Raw genomic sequence first — 23,644 nt, 5'->3', positions numbered from 1 at the left:
AAACTATGTTAACAGGTATGGGTCATCATTAGGTTAAAATATGTTAACAGGTATGGATCATCATCATTAGGTTAAACTATGTTAACAGGTATGGATCATCATTAGGTTAAACTATGTTAACAGGTATTGATCATCATTAGGTTAAACTATGTTAACAGGTATGGATCATCATTAGGTTAAACTATGTTAACAGGTATGGATCATCATCATTAGGTTAAACTATGTTAACAGGTATGGATCATCATTAGGTTAAACTATGTTAACAGGTATTGATCATCATTAGGTTAAACTATGTTAACAGGTATGGATCATCATTAGGTTAAACTATGTTAACAGGTATGGATCATCATTAGGTTAAACTATGTTAACAGGTATGGATCATCATTATGTTAAACTATGTTAACAGGTATGGATCATCATTAGGTTAAACTATGTTAACAGGTATGGATCATCATCATTAGGTTAAACTTTGTTAACAGGTATGGATCATCATTAGGTTAAACTATGTTAACAGGTATGGATCATCATCATTAGGTTAAACTATGTTAACAGGTATGGATCATCATCATTATGTTAAACTATGTTAACAGGTATGGATCATCATTAGGTTAAACTATGTTAACAGGTATGGATCATCATCATTAGGTTAAACTATGTTAACAGGTATGGATCATCATCATTAGGTTAAACTATGTTAACAGGTATGGATCATCATTGGGTTAAACTCTGTTAACAGGTATGGATCATCATCATTAGGTTAAACTATGTTAACAGGTATGGATCATCATTAGGTTAAACTATGTTAACAGGTATGGATCATCATCATTAGGTTAAACTATGTTAACAGGTATGGATCATCATCATTAGGTTAAACTATGTTAACAGGTATGGATCATCATCATTAGGTTAAACTATGTTAACAGGTATGGATCATCATTGGGTTAAACTCTGTTAACAGGTATGGATCATCATTAGGTTAAACTATGTTAACAGGTATGGATCATCATTAGGTTAAACTATGTTAACAGGTATGGATCATCATCATTAGGTTAAACTATGTTAACAGGTATGGATCATCATTGGGTTAAACTCTGTTAACAGGTATGGATCATCATTAGGTTAAACTATGTTAACAGGTATGGATCATCATTAGGTTAAACTATGTTAACAGGTATGGATCATCATCATTAGGTTAAACTATGTTAACAGGTATGGATCATCATTATGTTAAACTATGTTAACAGGTATGGATCATCATTAGGTTAAACTATGTTAACAGGTATGGATCATCATTATGTTAAACTATGTTAACAGGTATGGATCATCATTAGGTTAAACTATGTTAACAGGTATGGATCATCATCATTAGGTTAAACTATGTTAACAGGTATGGATCATCATTAGGTTAAACTATGTTAACAGGTATGGATCATCATTAGGTTAAACTATGTTAACAGGTATTGATCATCATTAGGTTAAACTATGTTAACAGGTATGGATCATCATTAGGTTAAACTATGTTAACAGGTATGGATCATCATTAGGTTAGTGTTTAAAAACAAACGCCAAGAGTTGTGGAACAGGGAGGCAAAAGAAAGACACCTGTATAAGATTCAGGAAAAGGTGGTGGCAGGGAGGTCATCAAGCCGAGAGAGAGAGAAGGAAGGAAAGTGTAATCACAAGGTTGAAACTGGGACACACAAAGCTCAATTGTACCGTTAAATTGGTGGGGAAACATCCGACTGGGAGGTGTGATCATTGTCAGGAGGAGATGGAGACAGTGGAACACGTTCTACTTCAGTGCCAGAAATATGTGAGGGAAAGGGAGCGATTGTTATTAGATTTGAGGAGTAATGGGGTTTAACAGCCAGGATTAAGTGAACTGCTGGGGAAATCACCAGGGGATGTCGTATTTAATTATGTATTTCGTTTCCTTAGCGAGACAAGAATATTGGTTCGGAGTTAGACCTTTCCTGTCTCTGGTCAACACTCCAGTCCAGTTGGTGGCGGTAATGCACCTTAAAGTTGGTTGCCAACCGCCATTAAAAAAAATCCACAGAAGAAGAAGACGAAGAAGAAAAAAAAGACAGCTGCTGCTTTACTAAATTTCTAAAGTTTAACTAGTTGTTACAAACATGGACAACTCTGGAAAAGAGAAGGAAGCCTCGGCTCTGATTGCTGAGGCTGAAAAGAAACTGAAATCTTCTCAGTCGTTTTTTGGGGCGTTGTTTGGGTGAGCATTCCAGCTAGCTAGCCCCGGTAGTTTAGCTAATAATCGCAAATAGTACAGTGAGTAACGTTAGGTACTTTTTGCTAATTATCTTACTGTTAGCTATCAGTTACAAACTACAATTTAACGTTTATTGTCGAAGAAAAAAAAAGTTATCTAGTATTGGTCTACTAACGTTAGTGCAATTTCATCATCCAGCTAACAGCAGTTAGCTTAGCTAGCAAACAAGTCAACAAAGTAATTTAGCTAGCTAACTTTAGCCTGTTGGACAACCAAATAAAGTACCCAAAAACTGTTGAAATTAGGTGAGGTATTTTTTGACTTGGACTAAGTTGTATTTCTATATTGGCTGGTAACAGAGTAAAGTAAAGCAAACGTATTTTTCTATTTTATTCTATGGCCCCTTGTTTACTGGTATTCTGCCAGCAGTACAAACGGTGACGTCACGTTGGTATGGTAATGACGAAATCTTTCAAATAAAAGTTTGCATTTCAAAAACATTGCAATGTGGATAACTCGTTCAAAAGATATTGGGATTTTAATCAATATCTACTTGTATCGTGCAAAAAGAAAATCTAGTAAGTATTTTATGAAAACAAATAGGAAAGATGCCTAGATTTCTTTTAAGGCCAATAAAAAAAGACAGTGATACTGGTATGTTGAGAATATTGGACTGCAGAGAACGTTTCTACTTGTCTCAGCTGAAGTGGGTGGGAAATACTCAGCAGGGTCTCTACTAACCAAATAGGGATACTTTTGGAGGCGGACTGTCACCCAGCAGCACTTTGTTCTCCGCGACCTCCATAGCTCCTAATGCAATACACTGTAATAGACAGTACATGGGATAACCCTCATATAGCCTTGTAGAGAGATGTCAACAAAGACACAATGATGGACTGGCATACCTGTTAACCTAGATTAACCTAATGATGATGATCCATACCTGTTCACAAGGCAAGCCTTGACATGTGCCCAAAAAATGCATCAGGACAATTGCATGGCCTGACCCACAAAGAAAATTGTTGAGCTAGTATCCTTGTAAAATTATGTTGCTATAGGTTTATATCACCCCAATTATGCATAGCCTTCCAACAACTTTCTTAAACCCAGCTTGGTCACAATTAATCCAAAGGTTGGCCTCTTGGATTGATTCATGGATCACAGCCCATCTCTACAAATTGTAATTTGTGAGAAAATACAAGTGATTATTACTTGTTCTTTTAGAAACGTCAATGTTTAGCGTTCCACTTCCAAACATAAAAGGCTTGACGTTCTTTTAAAAGCGAATTATTACAAAGTGACGAGAGGTAAATGTGCAGCAGTAGAACAACCATCTGGACCAGCACTCTAGATATTCTAGAACTTTCTGTTTCTCCGATTAAATCAAAAGTCACCATTTTGTAATGTGAAACCCTGTATCCCCATCTCACTTTAATGATCTTCCAGCAGTTGGCAATGAGAGGTTGACCTACTGATAGAGCTCAGGAGTCTGTCATTCAGGGATGAACAGCAAGAAAGGACACCAGTGGACCCGTCTTTATATTTGACTCTTTTAATTATTACGGCTGATGACCGTCCTCTCTATAGAATCTACAAACATTGAGGACCCAGCAGGAGTTATATAGTTTAATGAATAACGTAATGAGTTCCGGTATTGATGTTATTCCAACATGTAACTATTCCATCAATCATCTTGAGGGTCAAGCCTTTCCTGTTTTGACTTTTCTGAAGAAAATATCCACTTTCAAAGAATGTCACAAAAAGATCACTTAACGAAAACCCTATGAGTCCAAATCAGCAATTGAGAAAAGTCATTTCACAGTTGGATGCTGTGAAAACAGGGCCGACTACACAGACATTTCTTCAACACAGCGACGTGTGTGACATTATACATTATTTTGTGAAGGAAATGCTACCTGCACATTTATTATCCAACGTTCTCCTCCTCATTTACAGTTTATGCTCCCCAAATTACAGTCAGTGCAAGAAAGCCATGTATAGCCAGGGTAAAAAAACAACGAAGAGTTGAAACAAGTCGTATTTGAGAAAGAGGTGTCAAATAATTAATTTCACTGCAAGAAGTAGATTTGTAAAATATGTAATACTGCTAATAACTTTAATTTGTCAAGCTTTTAATGTAATCCTTGTTCCATATATTACTTGTGAAGATACAGTAGACAGGACAGCAGAGAGCTGTTTACCTAAGAGGTTGAATCTATCCTGCATATATAACAAACACGTCTTAGAATTCTGTAGTATTATAACAAGCTCTGCTATATGTATCAAAATCAAGTCTGGGCTTTACCTTAGAGACGGGTTCAATAACTTCTGAACAAGTCTTTTCTGTCTGGTATCATACCAGAAGAACTGGTGGAACAGTACTACGTACAGAAATAATCGTACCAGGAGAACCTGTGGAACAGTACTACGTACAGAAAGACCAAAGTAATATGTACACTGACAAATGCTCAAAGAACGACTCATCTGGGTCTAAAGGTCTAATTCCGAAGACAACCAAAACTTCCATCTCCACATACTAATGAGGATTATAACCTATGAATGATCTTTTGAAATCACATCCTTAAGGAATAGTGTGTTAATGTCACCTGTGTTTTTTTTGTTGTTTTTTTGAGAGTCAGGAATTACATCGTTTGTTTTGTGACAGCAAAGAGGTTACGCCAAATGTGCCCCGGGAACTAAAGGTTCTCGCTCTACAAGCCAATATGATGGCTATCCAATGTACAGTGTATTGCATTAGGGGGGGGTTATGGAGGGGGTACGGAGAGGGTGGAGTGAAAAGCCAGCAGCAGGCCGTGCGACACAGTCCCTCTCCAAAATGATCCATACTTGGTTAGTAGAGACCGTACTGAGTATTCCCTACCTCACTTTAGCTGAGACGGGTAGAAAAGTTCCCTCTCTACAAGTCAATGTGTATCCCATGTACTGTCTATTACATTGGGAGCTATGGAGGGTGTGGAGAACGTACTGCTGGGTGACAGTCCCCCCCCCTCCAAAAACTAACCCTATTTGGTTAGTAGAGACCCTGCTGAGTATTTCCCACCCACTTCAGCTGAGACAAGTAGAAATGTTCTCTCTACAAGCCAATACGTATCCCATGTACCCTGTATTGCATTGCAGTGGGTGAAGTAAGGAATCATCAATACTCTGTATTAAACCAGTTGCCCAGCACAAAAGACCCATTTAAGTTATGCAGACTCTATTGAGTAATAAAAACATATTTTTTTTAAAGTATATTTCTTTTCAGTATAGCCTGTCCTACACAATTAGCTTTCAGCATACCAGTATTTGTGTAATCTTTCAAATAAATGCTGGTATGAATAATACAATATTCAAAACAAAATGCATTAAATAAATTACCCCCCCCCCCCCCAGTGCTAGAATGCAAAATTATGTGATATTCCCAAAGTTAGGTCTTTGCAGGTGGACTCTTATTTTGGAGGGGAAAAAATTGTCTGCGATTGTGCAGTCAGCATAATAGTCTGCTATTGTGAAATGACCTCACAGCCTGTCCATCATCAGTTGATTTAAACATGATGGTGTCTGTGTTAGGCTCTGGTTGTTACATTCTGTTCCCCAATCCACTACTGAATACCTTTTTGTCTTCACACTTTATTTGTAAACATCAACAATGATTCCTTACTCATAATGTTTCTCAATCATATTTCTCAATCATACCTTGGGTTGTTTAGTTAATAGGTCTAGTTGTCTCATCTCATGCACACATTTGAACTGCTATTCTGACAGTAGTTTTTTGCCAATACAGTCTGTGGTATACTTGACAATATTTTTAAACAAAGCCTAAACTGTGTTACTAGTCCTGATAGCCCCTGTTTAGTGCCTCTGGCTCACTGCTACTCTTCTTCTGTTGATGCAGAGGCTCATCCAAGATGGAGGAGGCCTGTGATATGTACGCCAGGGCTGCCAACATGTACAAGATGGCGAAGAACTGGTGTGGTGAGAACACTGTCTTGTAACCATATAGAACTGGTGTGGGGAGAACACTGTCTTGTAACCATATAGAACTGGTGTGGGGAGAACACTGTCTTGTAACCATATAGAACTGGTGTGAGGAGAACACTGTCTTGTAACCATATAGAACTGGTGTGAGGAGAACACTGTCTTGTAACCATATAGAACTGGTGTGAGGAGAACACTGTCTTGTAACCATATAGAACTGGTGTGGGGAGAACACTGTCTTGTAACCATATAGAACTGGTGTGAGGAGAACACTGTCTTGTAACCATATAGAACTGGTGTGGGGAGAACACTGTCTTGTAACCATATAGAACTGGTGTGGGGAGAACACTGTCTTGTAACCATATAGAACTGGTGTGGGGAGAACACCACTGTCTTGTAACCATATAGAACTGGTGTGGGGGGAACACTGTCTTGTAACCATATAGAACTGGTGTGAGGAGAACACTGTCTTGTAACCATATAGAACTGGTGTGAGGAGAACACTGTCTTGTAACCATATAGAACTGGTGTGAGGAGAACACTGTCTTGTAACCATATAGAACTGGTGTGGGGGGGAGAACACTGTCTTGTAACCATATAGAACTGGTGTGGGGGGGAGAACACTGTCTTGTAACCATATAGAACTGGTGTGGGGGGGAGAACACTGTCTTGTAACCAAATAGAACTGGTGTGGGGGGGAGAACACTGTCTTGTAACCATATAGAACTGGTGTGGGGAGAACACTGTCTTGTAACCATATAGAACTGGTGTGGGGAGAACACTGTCTTGTAACCATATAGAACTGGTGTGGGGGGGAGAACACTGTCTTGTAACCATATAGAACTGGTGTGGGGGGGAGAACACTGTCTTGTAACCATATAGAACTGGTGTGAGGAGAACACTGTCTTGTAACCATATAGAACTGGTGTGGGGAGAACACTGTCTTGTAACCATATAGAACTGGTGTGAGGAGAACACTGTCTTGTAACCATATAGAACTGGTGTGAGGAGAACACTGTCTTGTAACCATATAGAACTGGTGTGGGGGGGAGAACACTGTCTTGTAACCAAATAGAACTGGTGTGGGGGGGAGAACACTGTCTTGTAACCAAATAGAACTGGTGTGGTGGGGAGAACACTGTCTTGTAACCATATAGAACTGGTGTGGGGGGGAGAACACTGTCTTGTAACCATATAGAACTGGTGTGGGGGGGAGAACACTGTCTTGTAACCATATAGAACTGGTGTGGGGGGGAGAACACTGTCTTGTAACCATATAGAACTGGTGTGAGGAGAACACTGTCTTGTAACCATATAGAACTGGTGTGAGGAGAACACTGTCTTGTAACCATATAGAACTGGTGTGAGGAGAACACTGTCTTGTAACCATATAGAACTGGTGTGAGGAGAACACTGTCTTGTAACCATATAGAACTGGTGTGAGGAGAACACTGTCTTGTAACCATATAGAACTGGTGTGAGGAGAACACTGTCTTGTAACCATATAGAACTGGTGTGAGGAGAACACTGTCTTGTAACCATATAGAACTGGTGTGGGGAGAACACTGTCTTGTAACCATATAGAACTGGTGTGAGGAGAACACTGTCTTGTAACCATATAGAACTGGTGTGGGGGGGAGAACACTGTCTTGTAACCATATAGAACTGGTGTGGGGGGGAGAACACTGTCTTGTAACCATATAGAACTGGTGTGAGGAGAACACTGTCTTGTAACCATATAGAACTGGTGTGGGGAGAACACTGTCTTGTAACCATATAGAACTGGTGTGAGGAGAACACTGTCTTGTAACCATATAGAACTGGTGTGGGGGGGAGAACACTGTCTTGTAACCATATAGAACTGGTGTGGGGGGGAGAACACTGTCTTGTAACCATATAGAACTGGTGTGGGGGGGAGAACACTGTCTTGTAACCATATAGAACTGGTGTGGGGAGAACACCACTGTCTTGTAACCATATAGAACTGGTGTGAGGAGAACACTGTCTTTTAACCATATAGAACTGGTGTGGGGAGAACACCACTGTCTTGTAACCATATAGAACTGGTGTGGGGAGAACACTGTCTTGTAACCATATAGAACTGGTGTGGGGAGAACACCACTGTCTTGTAACCAAATAGAACTGGTGTGGGGAGAACACTGTCTTGTAACCATATAGAACTGGTGTGAGGAGAACACTGTCTTGTAACCATATAGAACTGGTGTGGGGAGAACACTGTCTTGTAACCATATAGAACTGGTGTGAGGAGAACACTGTCTTGTAACCATATAGAACTGGTGTGAGGAGAACACTGTCTTGTAACCATATAGAACTGGTGTGGGGAGAACACTGTCTTGTAACCATATAGAACTGGTGTGGGGAGAACACTGTCTTGTAACCATATAGAACTGGTGTGAGGAGAACACTGTCTTGTAACCATATAGAACTGGTGTGGGGAGAACACCACTGTCTTGTAACCAAATAGAACTGGTGTGGGGGGAACACTGTCTTGTAACCATATAGAACTGGTGTGGGGGGAACACTGTCTTGTAACCATATAGAACTGGTGTGAGGAGAACACTGTCTTGTAACCATATAGAACTGGTGTGAGGAGAACACTGTCTTGTAACCAAATAGAACTGGTGTGGGGAGAACACCACTGTCTTGTAACCATATAGAACTGGTGTGAGGAGAACACTGTCTTGTAACCATATAGAACTGGTGTGGGGAGAACACTGTCTTGTAACCATATAGAACTGGTGTGGGGGGGAGAACACTGTCTTGTAACCATATAGAACTGGTGTGGGGGGGAGAACACTGTCTTGTAACCATATAGAACTGGTGTGGGGGGGAGAACACTGTCTTGTAACCATATAGAACTGGTGTGGGGGGAGAACACTGTCTTGTAACCATATAGAACTGGTGTGGGGGGGAGAACACTGTCTTGTAACCATATAGAACTGGTGTGAGGAGAACACTGTCTTGTAACCAAATAGAACTGGTGTGGGGAGAACACTGTCTTGTAACCATATAGAACTGGTGTGGGGAGAACACTGTCTTGTAACCATATAGAACTGGTGTGGGGAGAACACTGTCTTGTAACCATATAGAACTGGTGTGAGGAGAACACTGTCTTGTAACCATATAGAACTGGTGTGAGGAGAACACTGTCTTGTAACCAAATAGAACTGGTGTGGGGAGAACACTGTCTTGTAACCATATAGAACTGGTGTGGGGAGAACACTGTCTTGTAACCATATAGAACTGGTGTGGGGAGAACACTGTCTTGTAACCATATAGAACTGGTGTGAGGAGAACACTGTCTTGTAACCATATAGAACTGGTGTGAGGAGAACACTGTCTTGTAACCATATAGAACTGGTGTGAGGAGAACACTGTCTTGTAACCATATAGAACTGGTGTGAGGAGAACACTGTCTTGTAACCATATAGAACTGGTGTGAGGAGAACACTGTCTTGTAACCATATAGAACTGGTGTGAGGAGAACACTGTCTTGTAACCATATAGAACTGGTGTGGGGAGAACACTGTCTTGTAACCAAATAGAACTGGTGTGGGGGGGAGAACACTGTCTTGTAACCATATAGAACTGGTGTGAGGAGAACACTGTCTTGTAACCATATAGAACTGGTGTGGGGAGAACACTGTCTTGTAACCAAATAGAACTGGTGTGGGGAGAACACTGTCTTGTAACCATATAGAACTGGTGTGGGGAGAACACTGTCTTGTAACCAAATAGAACTGGTGTGGGGGGGAGAACACTGTCTTGTAACCATATAGAACTGGTGTGGGGGGGAGAACACTGTCTTGTAACCATATAGAACTGGTGTGGGGAGAACACTGTCTTGTAACCAAATAGAACTGGTGTGGGGAGAACACTGTCTTGTAACCATATAGAACTGGTGTGGGGAGAACACTGTCTTGTAACCAAATAGAACTGGTGTGGGGAGAACACTGTCTTGTAACCATATAGAACTGGTGTGGGGAGAACACTGTCTTGTAACCAAATAGAACTGGTGTGGGGGGGAGAACACTGTCTTGTAACCATATAGAACTGGTGTGAGGAGAACACTGTCTTGTAACCATATAGAACTGGTGTGGGGAGAACACTGTCTTGTAACCATATAGAACTGGTGTGGGGAGAACACTGTCTTGTAACCATATAGAACTGGTGTGAGGAGAACACTGTCTTGTAACCAAATAGAACTGGTGTGGGGAGAACACTGTCTTGTAACCAAATAGAACTGGTGTGGGGAGAACACTGTCTTGTAACCATATAGAACTGGTGTGGGGAGAACACTGTCTTGTAACCAAATAGAACTGGTGTGGGGGGGAGAACACTGTCTTGTAACCATATAGAACTGGTGTGGGGAGAACACTGTCTTGTAACCATATAGAACTGGTGTGGGGGGGAGAGCACTGTCTTGTAACCATATAGAACTGGTGTGGGGAGAACACTGTCTTGTAACCATATAGAACTGGTGTGGGGAGAACACTGTCTTGTAACCATATAGAACTGGTGTGGGGAGAACACTGTCTTGTAACCAAATAGAACTGGTGTGGGGGGGAGAACACTGTCTTGTAACCATATAGAACTGGTTGTATGGATGTCATTGTCACCAGTCAACTGCATTGCAGTTAAAAAACAACTGGCTACCACCACCCAATTTTATTTATGCTAGCTATGCTATCAGTTTATACGAAAAGGAGTTAGTGTTTTAGCAGTCACTTCTTCTAAACTTTAAAATGAACTGCTTCTTGGGCTGCACCATTTGAATTCGGATAAGACCGTGCCGTTAGATGCTGGTGAGGAGAGAAAGGGCGTCACCTCGCCGTAGCTCCATCGTAGGCAGAATGTGCGTCGGAGAAACACGAGCGCTGCTAGTTTTAACGACAACGTCGATTTGGTGCCAAAGAAGGATCTTCAAGTGGTATGGCAGCGTTGTGATCGTGGATATGGCAGCGTTGTGATCGTGGATATGGCAGCGTTGTGATGGTGGATATGGCAGCGTTGTGATCGTGGATATGGCTGCGTTGTGATGGGGGATATGGCTGCGTTGTGATGGGGGATATGGCTGCGTTGTGATCGTGGATATGGCTGCGTTGTGATCGTGGATATGGCAGCGTTGTGATCGTGGATATGGCAGCGTTGTGATCGTGGATATGGCAGCGTTGTGATCGTGGATATGGCAGCGTTGTGATCGTGGATATGGCAGCGTTGTGATCGTGGATATGGCAGCGTTGTGATCGTGGATATGGCAGCGTTGTGATCGTGGATATGGCAGCGTTGTGATCGTGGATATGGCGTTGTGATGGGGGATAGCGTTGTGATGGGGGATATGGCTGCGTTGTGATGGGGGATATGGCTGCGTTGTGATGGGGGATATGGCTGCGTTGTGATGGGGGATATGGCTGCGATGGGGGATATGGCTGCGTTGTGATGGGGGGGATATGGCTGCGTTGTGATGGGGGGGATATGGCTGCGTTGTGATGGGGGGATATGGCTGCGATGGGGGATATGGCTGCGTTGTGATGGGGGGGATATGGCGCGTTGTGATGGGGGGATATGGCTGCGTTGTGATGGGGGGATATGGCTGCGTTGTGATGGGGGGGATATGGCTGCGTTGTGATGGGGGGATATGGCTGCGATTGGGGATATGGCTGCGTTGTGATAGTGGATATAGTGCATTCAAAGTATTCAGACCCCTTGACTTTTCCCAAATTTGTTACAGCCTTATTCTACAATTTATTGAATATTTTTTTCTTCTCAATCTACATGCAATACCCCACCATTTTTACTTAAGTATTCATACCCTTTACTCAGTACTTTGTTGAAGCACCTTTGGCAGCGATTACAGCCTTTAGTCTTCTTGGGTATGACACTACAAGCTTGGCACACCTGTATTTGGGGAGTTTCTCCCATTCTTCTCTGCAGATCCTCTCAAGCTCTGTCAGGTTGGATGGGGAGCGTCGCTGCAAAGGTATTTTCAGGTCTCTCCAGAGATGTTCGATCGGGTTCAAGTCCGGGCTCTGGCTGGGCCACTCAAAGACATTCAGAGACTTGCGTTGTCTTGGCTGTGTGCTCTGTTCATCTTTGCCTCGATCCTGACTAGTCTCCCAGTCCCTACCTTTGGAAAAACAACCCCACAACATGATGCTGCCACCACCATGCTTCACCGTAGGGATGGTGCCAGGTTTCCTCCAGACATGATGCTTGGCATTCAGGCCAAATAGTTCAATCTTGGTTTCACCAGACCAGAGAATCTTGTTTGTCATGGTCCGAGTCCTTTAGGTGCCTTTTGGCAAACTCCAAGCGGGCTTGTCATGTGCCTTTTACTGAGGAGTGGCTTCCGTCTGACCACTCTACCATAAAGGCCTGATTGGTGGCGTGCTGCAGAGATGGTTGTCCTTCTGGAAGGTTCTCCTATCTCCACAGAGGAACTCTGGAGCTCTGTCAGAGTGACCATCGGGTTCTTAGTCACCTCCCTGACCAATGCCCTTCTCCCCTAATTGCTCAGTTTGGCCAGGCGGCCAGTTCTAGGAAGAGTCTTGGTGGTTCCAAACTTATTCCATTTTAAGAATGATGGAGGCCACTGTGTTCTTGAATGCAGTAGAAATGTTTTGGTACCCTTCCCCAGATCCGTGCCTCAATGCAATCCTGTCTCGGAGCTTTACGGACAATTCCTTCTACCTCATGGCTTGGCTTTTGCTCTGACATTCACTGTCAACTGTGGGACATTATATAGACAGGTGTGTGCCTTTCCATCACATGTCCAATCAGTTTACCACAGGTGGACTCCCATCAAGCTGTGGAAACATCTCTAGGAAACAAGATGCACCTGAGCTCAATTTTGATTCTCATAGCAAAAGGGTCTGAATACTTATGTAAATAAGGTATTTTAGTTTTTTATTTGTAATACATTTTTAAACCTGTTTTCACTTTGTCATTATTGTGTGTAGACGGAGTAAAAAAAAATTTTAAATTCATTTTATAAGGCTCTAACGTAACAAAATGTGGGGGGAAAAGTCAAGGGGTCTGAATACTTTCCGAATGCACTTTGTCTGTATTGTGATAGTTGGTTGTGATAGTTGGATAATATGGCTGTATTGTGATAGTTGGTTGTGATAGTTGGATAATATGGCTGTATTGTGATAGTAGGATAATATGGCTGTATTTTGATAGTTGGTTGTGATAGTTGGATAATATGGCTGTATTGTGATAGTAGAATAATATGGCTGTATTGTGATAGTTGGTTGTGATAGTTGGATAATATGGCTGTATTGTGATAGTAGGATAATATGGCTGTATTGTGATAGTTGGTTGTGATAGTAGGATAGTATGGCTGTATTGTGATAGTAGGATAATATGGCTGTATTGTGATAGTTGGATAATATGGCTGTATTGTGATAGTTGGTTGTGATAGTTGGATAATATGGCTGTATTGTGATAGTTGGTTGTGATAGTTGGATAATATGGCTGTATTGTGATAGTTGGTTGTGATAGTAGGATAGTATGGCTGTATTGTGATAGTAGGATAATATGGCTGTATTGTGATAGTTGGATAATATGGCTGTATTGTGATAGTTGTTGTGATAGTAGGATAGTATGGCTGTATTGTGATAGTTGATTGTGATAGTAGGATAATATGGCTGTATTGTAATAGTAGGATAGTATGGCTGTATTGTGATAGTTGGTTGTGATAGTTGGATAATATGGCTGTATTGTGATAGTAGGATAGTATGGCTGTATTGTGATAGTTGGTTGTGATAGTAGGATAGTATGGCTGTATTGTGATAGTAGGATAGTATTGCTGTATTGTGATAGTAGGATAATATGGCTGTATTGTGATAGTAGGATAATATGGCTGTATTGTGATAGTTGATTGTGATAGTAGGATAGTATGGCTGTATTGTGATAGTAGGATAATATGGCTGTATTGTGATAGTTGGATAATATGGCTGTATTGTGATAGTTGGATAATATGGCTGTATTGTGATAGTTGGATAATATGGCTGTATTGCGATAGTTGGATAATATGGCTGTATTGTGATAGTAGGATAATATGGCTGTATTGTGATAGTTGGTTGTGATAGTAGGATAATATGTCTATTGTGATAGTTGGTTGTGATAGTAGGATAGTATGGCTGTATTGTGATAGTAGGATAATATGGCTGTATTGTGATAGTAGGATAATATGGCTGTATTGTGATAGTTGGGTAATATGGCTGTATTGTGATAGTTGGTTGTGATAGTAGGATAATATGGCTGTATTGTGATAGTAGGATAATATGGCTGTATTGTGATAGTTGATTGTGATAGTTGGATAATATGGCTGTATTGTGATAGTAGGATAATATGGCTGTATTGTGATAGTTGGATAGTATGGCTGTATTGTGATAGTTGGATAATATGGCTGTATTGTGATAGTAGGATAATATGGCTGTATTGTGATAGTTGGTTGTGATAGTAGGATAGTATGGCTGTATTGTGATAGTAGGATAATATGGCTGTGTTGTGATAGTTGGTTGTGATAGTTGGTTGTGATAGTAGGATAGTATGGCTGTATTGTGATAGTTGGTTGTGATAGTTGGATAATATGGCTGTATTGTGATAGTAGGATAATATGGCTGTATTGTGATAGTTGGTTGTGATAGTAGGATAGTATGGCTGTATTGTGATAGTTGGTTGTGATAGTTGGATAATATGGCTGTATTGTGATAGTAGGATAATATGGCTGTGTTGTGATAGTTGGTTGTGATAGTTGGTTGTGATAGTAGGATAGTATGGCTGTATTGTGATAGTTGGTTGTGATAGTTGGATAATATGGCTGTATTGTGATAGTTGGTTGTGATAGTTGGATAATATGGCTGTATTGTGATAGTAGGATAATATAGCTGTATTGTGATAGTTGGTTGTGATAGTAGGGTTAATATGGCTGTATTGTGATAGTAGGATAATATGGCTGTATTGTGATAGTAGGATAATATGGCTGTATTGTGATAGTTGGATAGTATGGCTGTATTGTGATAGTTGGATAGTATGGCTGTATTGTGATAGTTGGATAGTATGGCTGTATTGTGATAGTAGGATAATATGGCTGTATTGTGATAGTAGGATAATATGGCTGTATTGTGATAGTAGGATAATATGGCTGTATTGTGATAGTTGGATAATATGGCTGTATTGTGATAGTTGGTTGTGATAGTTGGATAATATGGCTGTATTGTGATAGTAGGATAATATGGCTGTATTGTGATAGTTGGTTGTGATAGTAGGGTTAATATGGCTGTATTGTGATAGTAGGATAATATGTCTGTATTGTGATAGTAGGATAATATGGCTGTATTGTGATAGTAGGATAGTATTGCTGTATTGTGATAGTAGGATAATATGGCTGTATTGTGATAGTTGATTGTGATAGTAGGATAGTATGGCTGTATTGTGATAGTAGGATAATATGGCTGTATTGTGATAGTTGGATAATATGGCTGTATTGTGATAGTTGGATAATATGGCTGTATTGTGATAGTTGGATAATATGGCTGTATTGCGATAGTTGGATAATATGGCTGTATTGTGATAGTTGGATAATATGGCTGTATTGTGATAGTTGGATAGTATGGCTGTATTGTGATAGTAGGATAATATGACTGTGTTTTCAGCTGCAGGTAATGCGTTCTCCCAGGCGGCCCGTCTCCACCTGCAGATGCAGAGTAAACACGATGCTGCTACTAACTTCATAGACGCTGGAAATGCCTTCAAAAAAGCTGACCCGCAAGGTATTCCACTCACTCACACACACCATGGCCTTTACAACCATTACCTCCTCCCATGTTAGAGCTGTCTTTACCCTACCACTGTCGACACTCAACCAAACACTAAAAGAGCAGGTAATGTTTCTCAGAAGAAATGAAACATTACCTTGGTATTTTCCTGCAAATCAGAGTGAATAAAAGGGTCTCTGTGAGTTGATAATGCATCTGATGTACCCTCCCTACAGAGGCTATCAACTGTCTGAACCGAGCCATCGAGATCTACACAGACATGGTGAGAAGTGTTAGTGTGGATAGAGGCCTGATACCCTCCTCTTTGACTGTACCTATTGGTTCAACACACTAAAACAATGGGCAGCGTGTGTCTGAAGTATTTCACCAGTAACATAGAGAGCTGATATGAGCCTAGTCTGGTGTTCTGTTGCTTCTCTCATCCTTCTTTTTGTTTCTGCTTCCTGTTTTCCTCCTCTCTTTCTGCTTTCTCTGTTTTCCTCCTCTCTTTCTGCTTCCTCTGTTTTCCTCCTCTCTTTCTGCTTCCTCTGTTTTCCTCCTCTCTTTCTGCTTCCTCTGTTTTCCTCCTCTCTTTCTGCTTCCTCTGTTTCCCTCCTCTCTTTCTGCTTCCTCTGTTTTCCTCCTCTCTTTCTGTTTTCCTCCTCTCTTTCTGCTTCCTCTGTTTTCCTCCTCTCTTTCTGTTTTCCTCCTCTCTTTCTGCTTTCTCTGTTTTCCTCCTCTCTTTCTGCTTTCTCTGTTTTCCTCCTCTCTTTCTGTTTTCCTCCTCTCTTTCTGCTTTCTCTGTTTTCCTCCTCTCTTTCTGCTTTCTCTGTTTTCCTCCTCTCTTTCTGCTTTCTCTGTTTTCCTCCTCTCTTTCTGCTTTCTCTGTTTTCCTCCTCTCTTTCTGCTTTCTCTGTTTTCCTCTCTTTCTGCTTCTTCTGTTTTCCTCCTCTCTTTCTGCTTCCTCTGTTTTCCTCCTCTCTTTCTGCTTTCTCTGTTTTCCTCCTCTCTTTCTGCTTTCTCTGTTTTCCTCCTCTCTTTCTGCTTTCTCTGTTTTCCTCCTCTCTTTCTGCTTCTCCTGTTTTCCTCCTCTCTTTCTGCTTTCTCTGTTTTCCTCCTCTCTTTATGCTTCCTCTGTTTTCCTCCTCTCTTCCTGTTTTCCTCCTCTCTTTCTGCTTCCTCTGTTTTCCTCCTCTCTTTCTGCTTTCTCTGTTTTCCTCCTCTCTTTCTGCTTCCTCTGTTTTCCTCCTCTCTTTCTGCTTTCTCTGTTTTCCTCCTCTCTTTCTGCTTCCTCTGTTTTCCTCCTCTCTTCCTGTTTTCCTCCTCTCTTTCTGCTTCCTCTGTTTTCCTCCTCTCTTTCTGTTTTACTCCTCTCTTCCTGTTTTCCTCCTCTCTTTCTGCCTCTTCTGTTTTACTCCTCTCTTTGAACTCATTAGGGACGGTTCACCATCGCAGCCAAACATCACATCTCCATCGCAGAGATCTACGAGACGGAGCTGGTGGACATTGATACGGTCAGACCTATGGGCCCTGGTCAAAAGTAGTGCATTTATATAGACATTGAGGGGGGACACAGCCTGTATCTGTCCTCCAGCTAGCCTGGGATAGTCACTACTGTCTTGTATAGGTCTGAACTGAATAGACTGGGAGAATCAGCCCCCTATGAGTAAAGATGCAAAATCAGTTGTGGTCAGATATAATAGCACATTTGCACTCATAGCCAGGTGTACCAGGATGTACTTGTCTGGGTCAGATGTATCTTTCCAGATGCTTGTCTGAAGGCTGTACTTCACTTTTTTACATAACCCCTTTTTTAAAAATTTGAATTAAATCTTCCATTCATATTATGCAACTGGATCCTGGACTTCCTGACGGGCCGTAAACCCCAGGTGGTAAGGTTAGGCAACAACACCTCTGGCACGCTGGTCCTCAACACGGGAGGGCCCTCAGGGGTGCGTGCTTAGTCCCCCTCCTATACTCCTTGTTGATCCATGACTGTGTGGACTGCTCCAACAACCGTTAAGTTTGCTAACGACACAAGTGGTCGTTTTTATTAATGAAATGATCTGTAATCAAGAGCATGTTGCTATTTCAACACAACAACCTCAGATGTAAAGTAGGGGCTAAGTTATAACACGTGAATCTGAAAGAAAAAGAGTTTAAGCGTGTTTTTTTTAAACATAATTGACGTTAAAGGTATAAAAAACATGTATTATAAATATTTGTTTTATTTAAAAAAAGAACCCTGTTTGTAAGCTTATAAATTATATCAAACTCAACCATTTATCTTTTGCAGCAATGTATGGGTGAGGGGGGTGACTGTGGGTGAGGTGCGGACGGGGGGGGTGTGTGGGTGAGGGGGGGACTGTGGGTGAGGGGGGGACTGTGGGTGAGATGCGAGGGGGGGGGGGGGGTGACTGGGTGAGGGGGGGGGGGCTGTGTGGGTGAGGGGGGGACTGTGGGTGCGGGGGGGGGGGGGGTGAGGCGTGTCTAAATGTTGTCTCTGTCTGCAGGCTATAGCTCACTATGAACAGGCGGCAGACTACTACAAAGGAGAAGAGTCCACAAGGTAGGAACCCTAGACAATATATCCATCATTTCAGGGGGGAAAGGTCTTTTTTAAGGAGTAGGGCATTCCCACTCCTTTCTTAATTGTGTAGCTTAATTAAAGAGCTGGAACAGTGTTGGGAGGGGGGGTCAAAGGGCAGTGGTCTGGATTCCAACCCACGCCGAGTCTGGCATACATGTGCCGGGGTCAGAGGTTTCTCCCGCTGGACCACACATCAGCTCTATGGGGTTTTATATCTATGGTGGGAGCTATGGAGAGACGGAAATGTAATGAATAGAGCCGACGTGACTCCTTACTGTGAGCTGATTGAGACCCTGTTTTATTTGGGTTCTGTCCTGCTGACTCACACTGTTTTATTTGGGTTCTGTCCTACTGAATCAGACCCTGTTTTATTTGGGTTCTGTCCTACTGAATCAGACCCTGTTTTATTTGGGTTCTGTCCTACTGAATCAGACCCTGTTTTATTTGGGTTCTGTCCTACTGAATCAGACCCTGTTTTATTTGGGTTCTGTCCTACTGAATCAGACACGGTTTTATTTGGGTTCTGTCCTACTGAATCAGACACTGTTTTATTTGGGTTCTGTCCTACTGAATCAGACACGGTTTTATTTGGGTTCTGTCCTACTGAATCAGACACTGTTTTATTTGGGTTCTGTCCTACTGAATCAGGCACGGTTTTATTTGGGTTCTGTCCTACTGAATCAGACACGGTTTTATTTGGGTTCTGTCCTACTGAATCAGACACTGTTTTATTTGGGTTCTGTCCTACTGAATCAGACACGGTTTTATTTGGGTTCTGTCCTACTGAATCAGACACTGTTTTATTTTGACTGTATGTTGTGTGACTGGTCGTCCTAATTTCTCTCTCTCTCTCCCTGTACCTCCCTTTCTCCTTGTCCTCTCAGCTCTGCTAACAAGTGCCTTCTGAAGGTGGCCGTCTATGCAGCTCAGCTGGAGCAGTACCAGAAGGCCATAGAGATCTATGAACAGGTGACAGCTGACCAACACAGCGTTGCAGGAGGCAGTTCCTTGTAAATATGTTCTATGTAATTGTTATCGACTGTTAACGATCCTGTTTTGGTCTTTTTTTTGTTTTAAGGTTGGGACCAATGCGATGGACAGTACATTGCTAAAGTACAGCGCTAAGGACTACTTCTTCAAGGCAGCTCTCTGCCACTTCTGTGTGGACATGCTCAATGCCAAAGTAAACCCTAAAAAACTGACTTCTGTCTGTTTTTCAAATCCTCCACGAGGTTTCTAGGTTTCTTCTCTGACTAAACTGCTCTTTCTCCTGGCATCTAGCTGGCCTTACAGAAGTATGAAGAAATGTTCCCTGCCTTCTCAGATTCTCGTGAATGTAAACTGCTGAAGGTAAGGAAGTAGGTTTGTTTTCTGATAAGGGCCTCTGTTTTAGTCTTATCCAATCCCCTCGTCTTTTTACCAAAGCCGCCGAGTCACTTTTTTTTAGTCTTTTCTCTTAAGCCTTTCAACTCCAACATATATGTATTCTAACAGAATACATGTCTTTATTTTTCTGCAGAAACTTCTAGATGCGTGTGAAGAACAGAATGTTGATGTATATACTGATGCAGTGAGTAGTACTCTCAAAGCATTGTTTCGTGTCTTTTTATTTGTGAATGAGGAAGTCATTACTGAAGTCATGAAAATAAATGAAAAGATAGGGAACGCTGAACCGTCACTGAGGAAGTCCGACATTAACTAAAACTGGAACCATTTTGAACAAGAAAGTGAAATCAATTACGAGAAACTGGAAGTTAACTTGTTTTCTTGTCTCACCTCCCTTCCTCCCCATCCTTCTCATCATCGCTCTTTCTTTCTTTCTCTCCGTCTGTCCTTCTCGGCCTCATCTCCCCCTCCATATCTCTCTCTGTCTGTCTCCATCTCCCCTCCATATCTCTCTCTGTCTGTCTCCATCTCCCCTCCATATCTCTCTCTCTCTGTCTCCATCTCCCCTCCATATCTCTCTCTGTCTGTCTCCATCTCCCCCTCCATATCTCTCTCTGTCTGTCTCCATCTCATCTCCCCCTCCATATCTCTCTCTGTCTGTCTCCATCTCCCCCTCCATATCTCTCTCTGTCTGTCTCCATCTCCCCTCCATATCTCTCTCTGTCTGTCTCCATCTCCCCCTCCATATCTCTCTCTGTCTGTCTCCATCTCCCCCTCCATATCTCTCTCTGTCTGTCTCCATCTCCCCCTCCATATCTCTCTCTGTCTGTCTCCATCTCCCCTCCCCCTCCATATCTCTCTCTGTCTGTCTCCATCTCCCCTCCCCCTCCATATCTCTCTCTGTCTGTCTCCATCTCCCCTCCCCCTCCATATCTCTCTCTGTCTGTCTCCATATCTCCCCTCCCGCTCCATATCTCTCTCTGTCTGTCTCCATCTCCCCTCCCCCTCCATATCTCTCTCTGTCTGTCTCCATCTCCCCTCTCGCTCCATATCTCTCTGTCTGTCTCCATCTCCCCTCTCTCTCGTTCTCAGGTGAAGGAATATGACACTATCTCTAGGTTGGACCAGTGGCTGACCACCATGCTCCTCCGCATCAAGAAGACCATAGAGGAAGACGAGAGTGACCTGCGTTAATGGTCTTGATGTCACTAGACACCTAAACCCCCCCCCCCCCCCCCCCCAGACCCCCTATACCCAAACCTCATCCACACCTAGGGCTGTTAAAGCGACCGTATCCCCAGCAGTCACCAGTCACGATTGCTGTCAAATTCCACATGAGTCAAGGTAACTAGGCTTCTCCAAAACGGCGCTGTGTTGCCGCTGATGGTAATTGATACTCCAGCGCTCTATTGTCCCTGTAATCACTCAATGCAAATACAGCGGAGAATCAAATCAAACACTTCCTGAGAGCCCTGGCAGTCAGAGTGGAGCAGAATAGGATCACCTGATCAACCAGCCAGCTCCTCATAGCTGGTTGATGCATGGAGTTAAATATGTGCTCCTGTCGGGTCAACATTTCTACAGCCTACGCTATGCAATTGCGTGAGAGAACCGTTTTGATGGCCTCTATTAAAAAGAGGAGGATCCTATCAGCTTTCTATAGGCTAGGCCTACTATATTTATTTCTCAACTTTCCTAATATTAAGCACATTGCTTTGCCTTACGACCAGAGTAGCCTACCTGGCTGTCATGAAAAATGAACCATGGGAAAAGCGTCCTCCATTTGTCATTCAAGTGCATACAGATGACTTTATTAAAAAATAAATAATAATAATAATTGCCCGTTCAGACAGGTGCATGATAATGGCCCATTCTAAATCAGAACTCATTTCACACACATTATTTAGTATTTGTAAAGACAAAATTAAACGGAAAATAGTCTGATGGGTGAAAATATTGTCACTTGGGAATGATGCCAAAATTATTATTATTATTATTATAAAAATGATTCATTAGTAATTAATTTATGGTGTAGGCTATATTAAACGGATTTATTAGACTTTTTAAAACGTAGCCGGTCCGATAGAAGCACGACAACGATGGGGTGTCGTCCCGGAGGTGCTTAACGTGTTTATCTTCATTAACGGTCAATTTGGCGTGAGACCCGCAGTTATTTGCATGACAGTTACCAATTGACAAAATGTAATGACCGTCACAGCTCTACCCCAGGGTTTCCCCAAACTCGGTCCTCTGGAACACAAGGGGTGCATGTTCGGGGTTTTGCCCTACCACTACACAGCTGATTTAAAAAATAAAAAAAATAAACAACTAAGCATCCAGCTTTAATCATTTTGAATGTGCTGTGTAGTGCTAGGGCAAAAACCAAAACGTTTAGGGTCCCGAGAACCGAGTTACGGAAACGCTGCCATACACCCCCCCCCCCCCCCCCTTGCCTCAGGCACTACACCCTGGCGTCTGCTCTTCTCCTTACTCTTGTGCCTTTTTTAACAGCAGATAGCTCATCTTGCCTTTGCAGTGTGTATCTCTTCTCGCCTTTGATGTGTTGATCAGTCATCAACGCAGGTCCTAGTGCCTCTCCTGTTCCACAGACCCACCGTCGGTGGTTTACAGAGCTAGCCTCTCCTGTTCCACAGACCCACCGTCGGTGGTTTACAGAGCTAGCTTCTCCTGTTCCACAGACCCACCGTCGGTGGTTTACAGAGCTAGCCTCTCCTGTTCCACAGACCCACCGTCGGTGGTTTACAGAGCTAGCCTCTCCTGTTCCACAGACCCACCGTCGGTGGTTTACAGAGCTAGCCTCTCCTGTTCCACAGACCCACTGTCGGTGTTTTACAGAGCTAGCCTCTCCTGTCCTGCTGAACATGGTTCAAAACTGTACCACCGGCAGTGATAGCTGTGGTCATCTGTCCACTGCAGACGCTAAGGAACACTAACCTGTAGACTGTACCATAGTGGGAGAGTTACTACAGAGTGCCTTCAGAATGAAACCAGCCAATCATGAGGTGCTGTGGACTTCACACTACGAAGTGCAGAGCTCGTCGGAAGGTGAATATCCCTGATATAAAACCCTGTTCTCTTCCTGCTTTGGGACGTCTCAGGAATGCTGGACTGCTGAACCCGATTTAGGAAATGCATGTATTCACACAGTGGCCTTGAAAGACCTTTAATATTGATAATAAAATGTAATTTATAAAGTATTTTAAGACCAGGTTACAGAGAAGCACCATAGCAATGATATAAATGAATAAATTTCCCATACAGATAATAACCTAGTTATGGTTTTAAAATTATTTTTTGCAGCGTTACATTCTATTCCAAATCTCTTATTTCTTTTATTTTCCTTCAATGATACTTGTGTTATATGTCCATTCACTTCCTCTCTACTTTGTGTTACCGACTATACTAGCTTACTATACTTTTTATTTTATTTTTTAAAGCTATTTTTATTGGATAGCTATTGATTTCAACTTATTTTGACATGTAAAAATGGACAAGCTTTTGATTTAAAGGACGTTGTTTTAGTCCGTGTATAAGTATTGGTCTCTTCTCTACAGACGATCACAGATTAATAAACCCATAAAGAGAGAAGGTTGTGACTCTGTAATTATATATATTTTTTGTTTGTTGTGGAAAATAAAACATATGATCACGTTG

The 23,644-nt window shown here is 42.1% G+C and overlaps 1 protein-coding gene across 1 annotated transcript; it reads left to right on the top strand.

Moving 5' to 3' along the window:
- Positions 1-2,039: 2,039 nt before the first annotated feature.
- On the top strand, positions 2,040-23,644 carry napab (N-ethylmaleimide-sensitive factor attachment protein, alpha b). The gene is made up of 11 exons (XM_071360258.1): positions 2,040-2,233; positions 6,126-6,205; positions 15,892-16,008; positions 16,230-16,276; positions 17,430-17,507; positions 18,507-18,562; positions 19,468-19,552; positions 19,662-19,766; positions 19,865-19,933; positions 20,103-20,153; positions 21,062-23,644. The coding sequence occupies exons 1-11, from the start codon at positions 2,136-2,138 to the stop codon at positions 21,161-21,163; spliced, it is 888 nt and encodes a 295-aa protein (XP_071216359.1). The 5' UTR covers positions 2,040-2,135; the 3' UTR covers positions 21,164-23,644.

This window comes from Salvelinus alpinus, chromosome 22 (assembly GCF_045679555.1).
Source record: "Salvelinus alpinus chromosome 22, SLU_Salpinus.1, whole genome shotgun sequence".
Lineage (NCBI taxonomy): Eukaryota > Metazoa > Chordata > Actinopteri > Salmoniformes > Salmonidae > Salvelinus > Salvelinus alpinus.
This window is presented reverse-complemented; position numbering and strand designations above follow the sequence as displayed.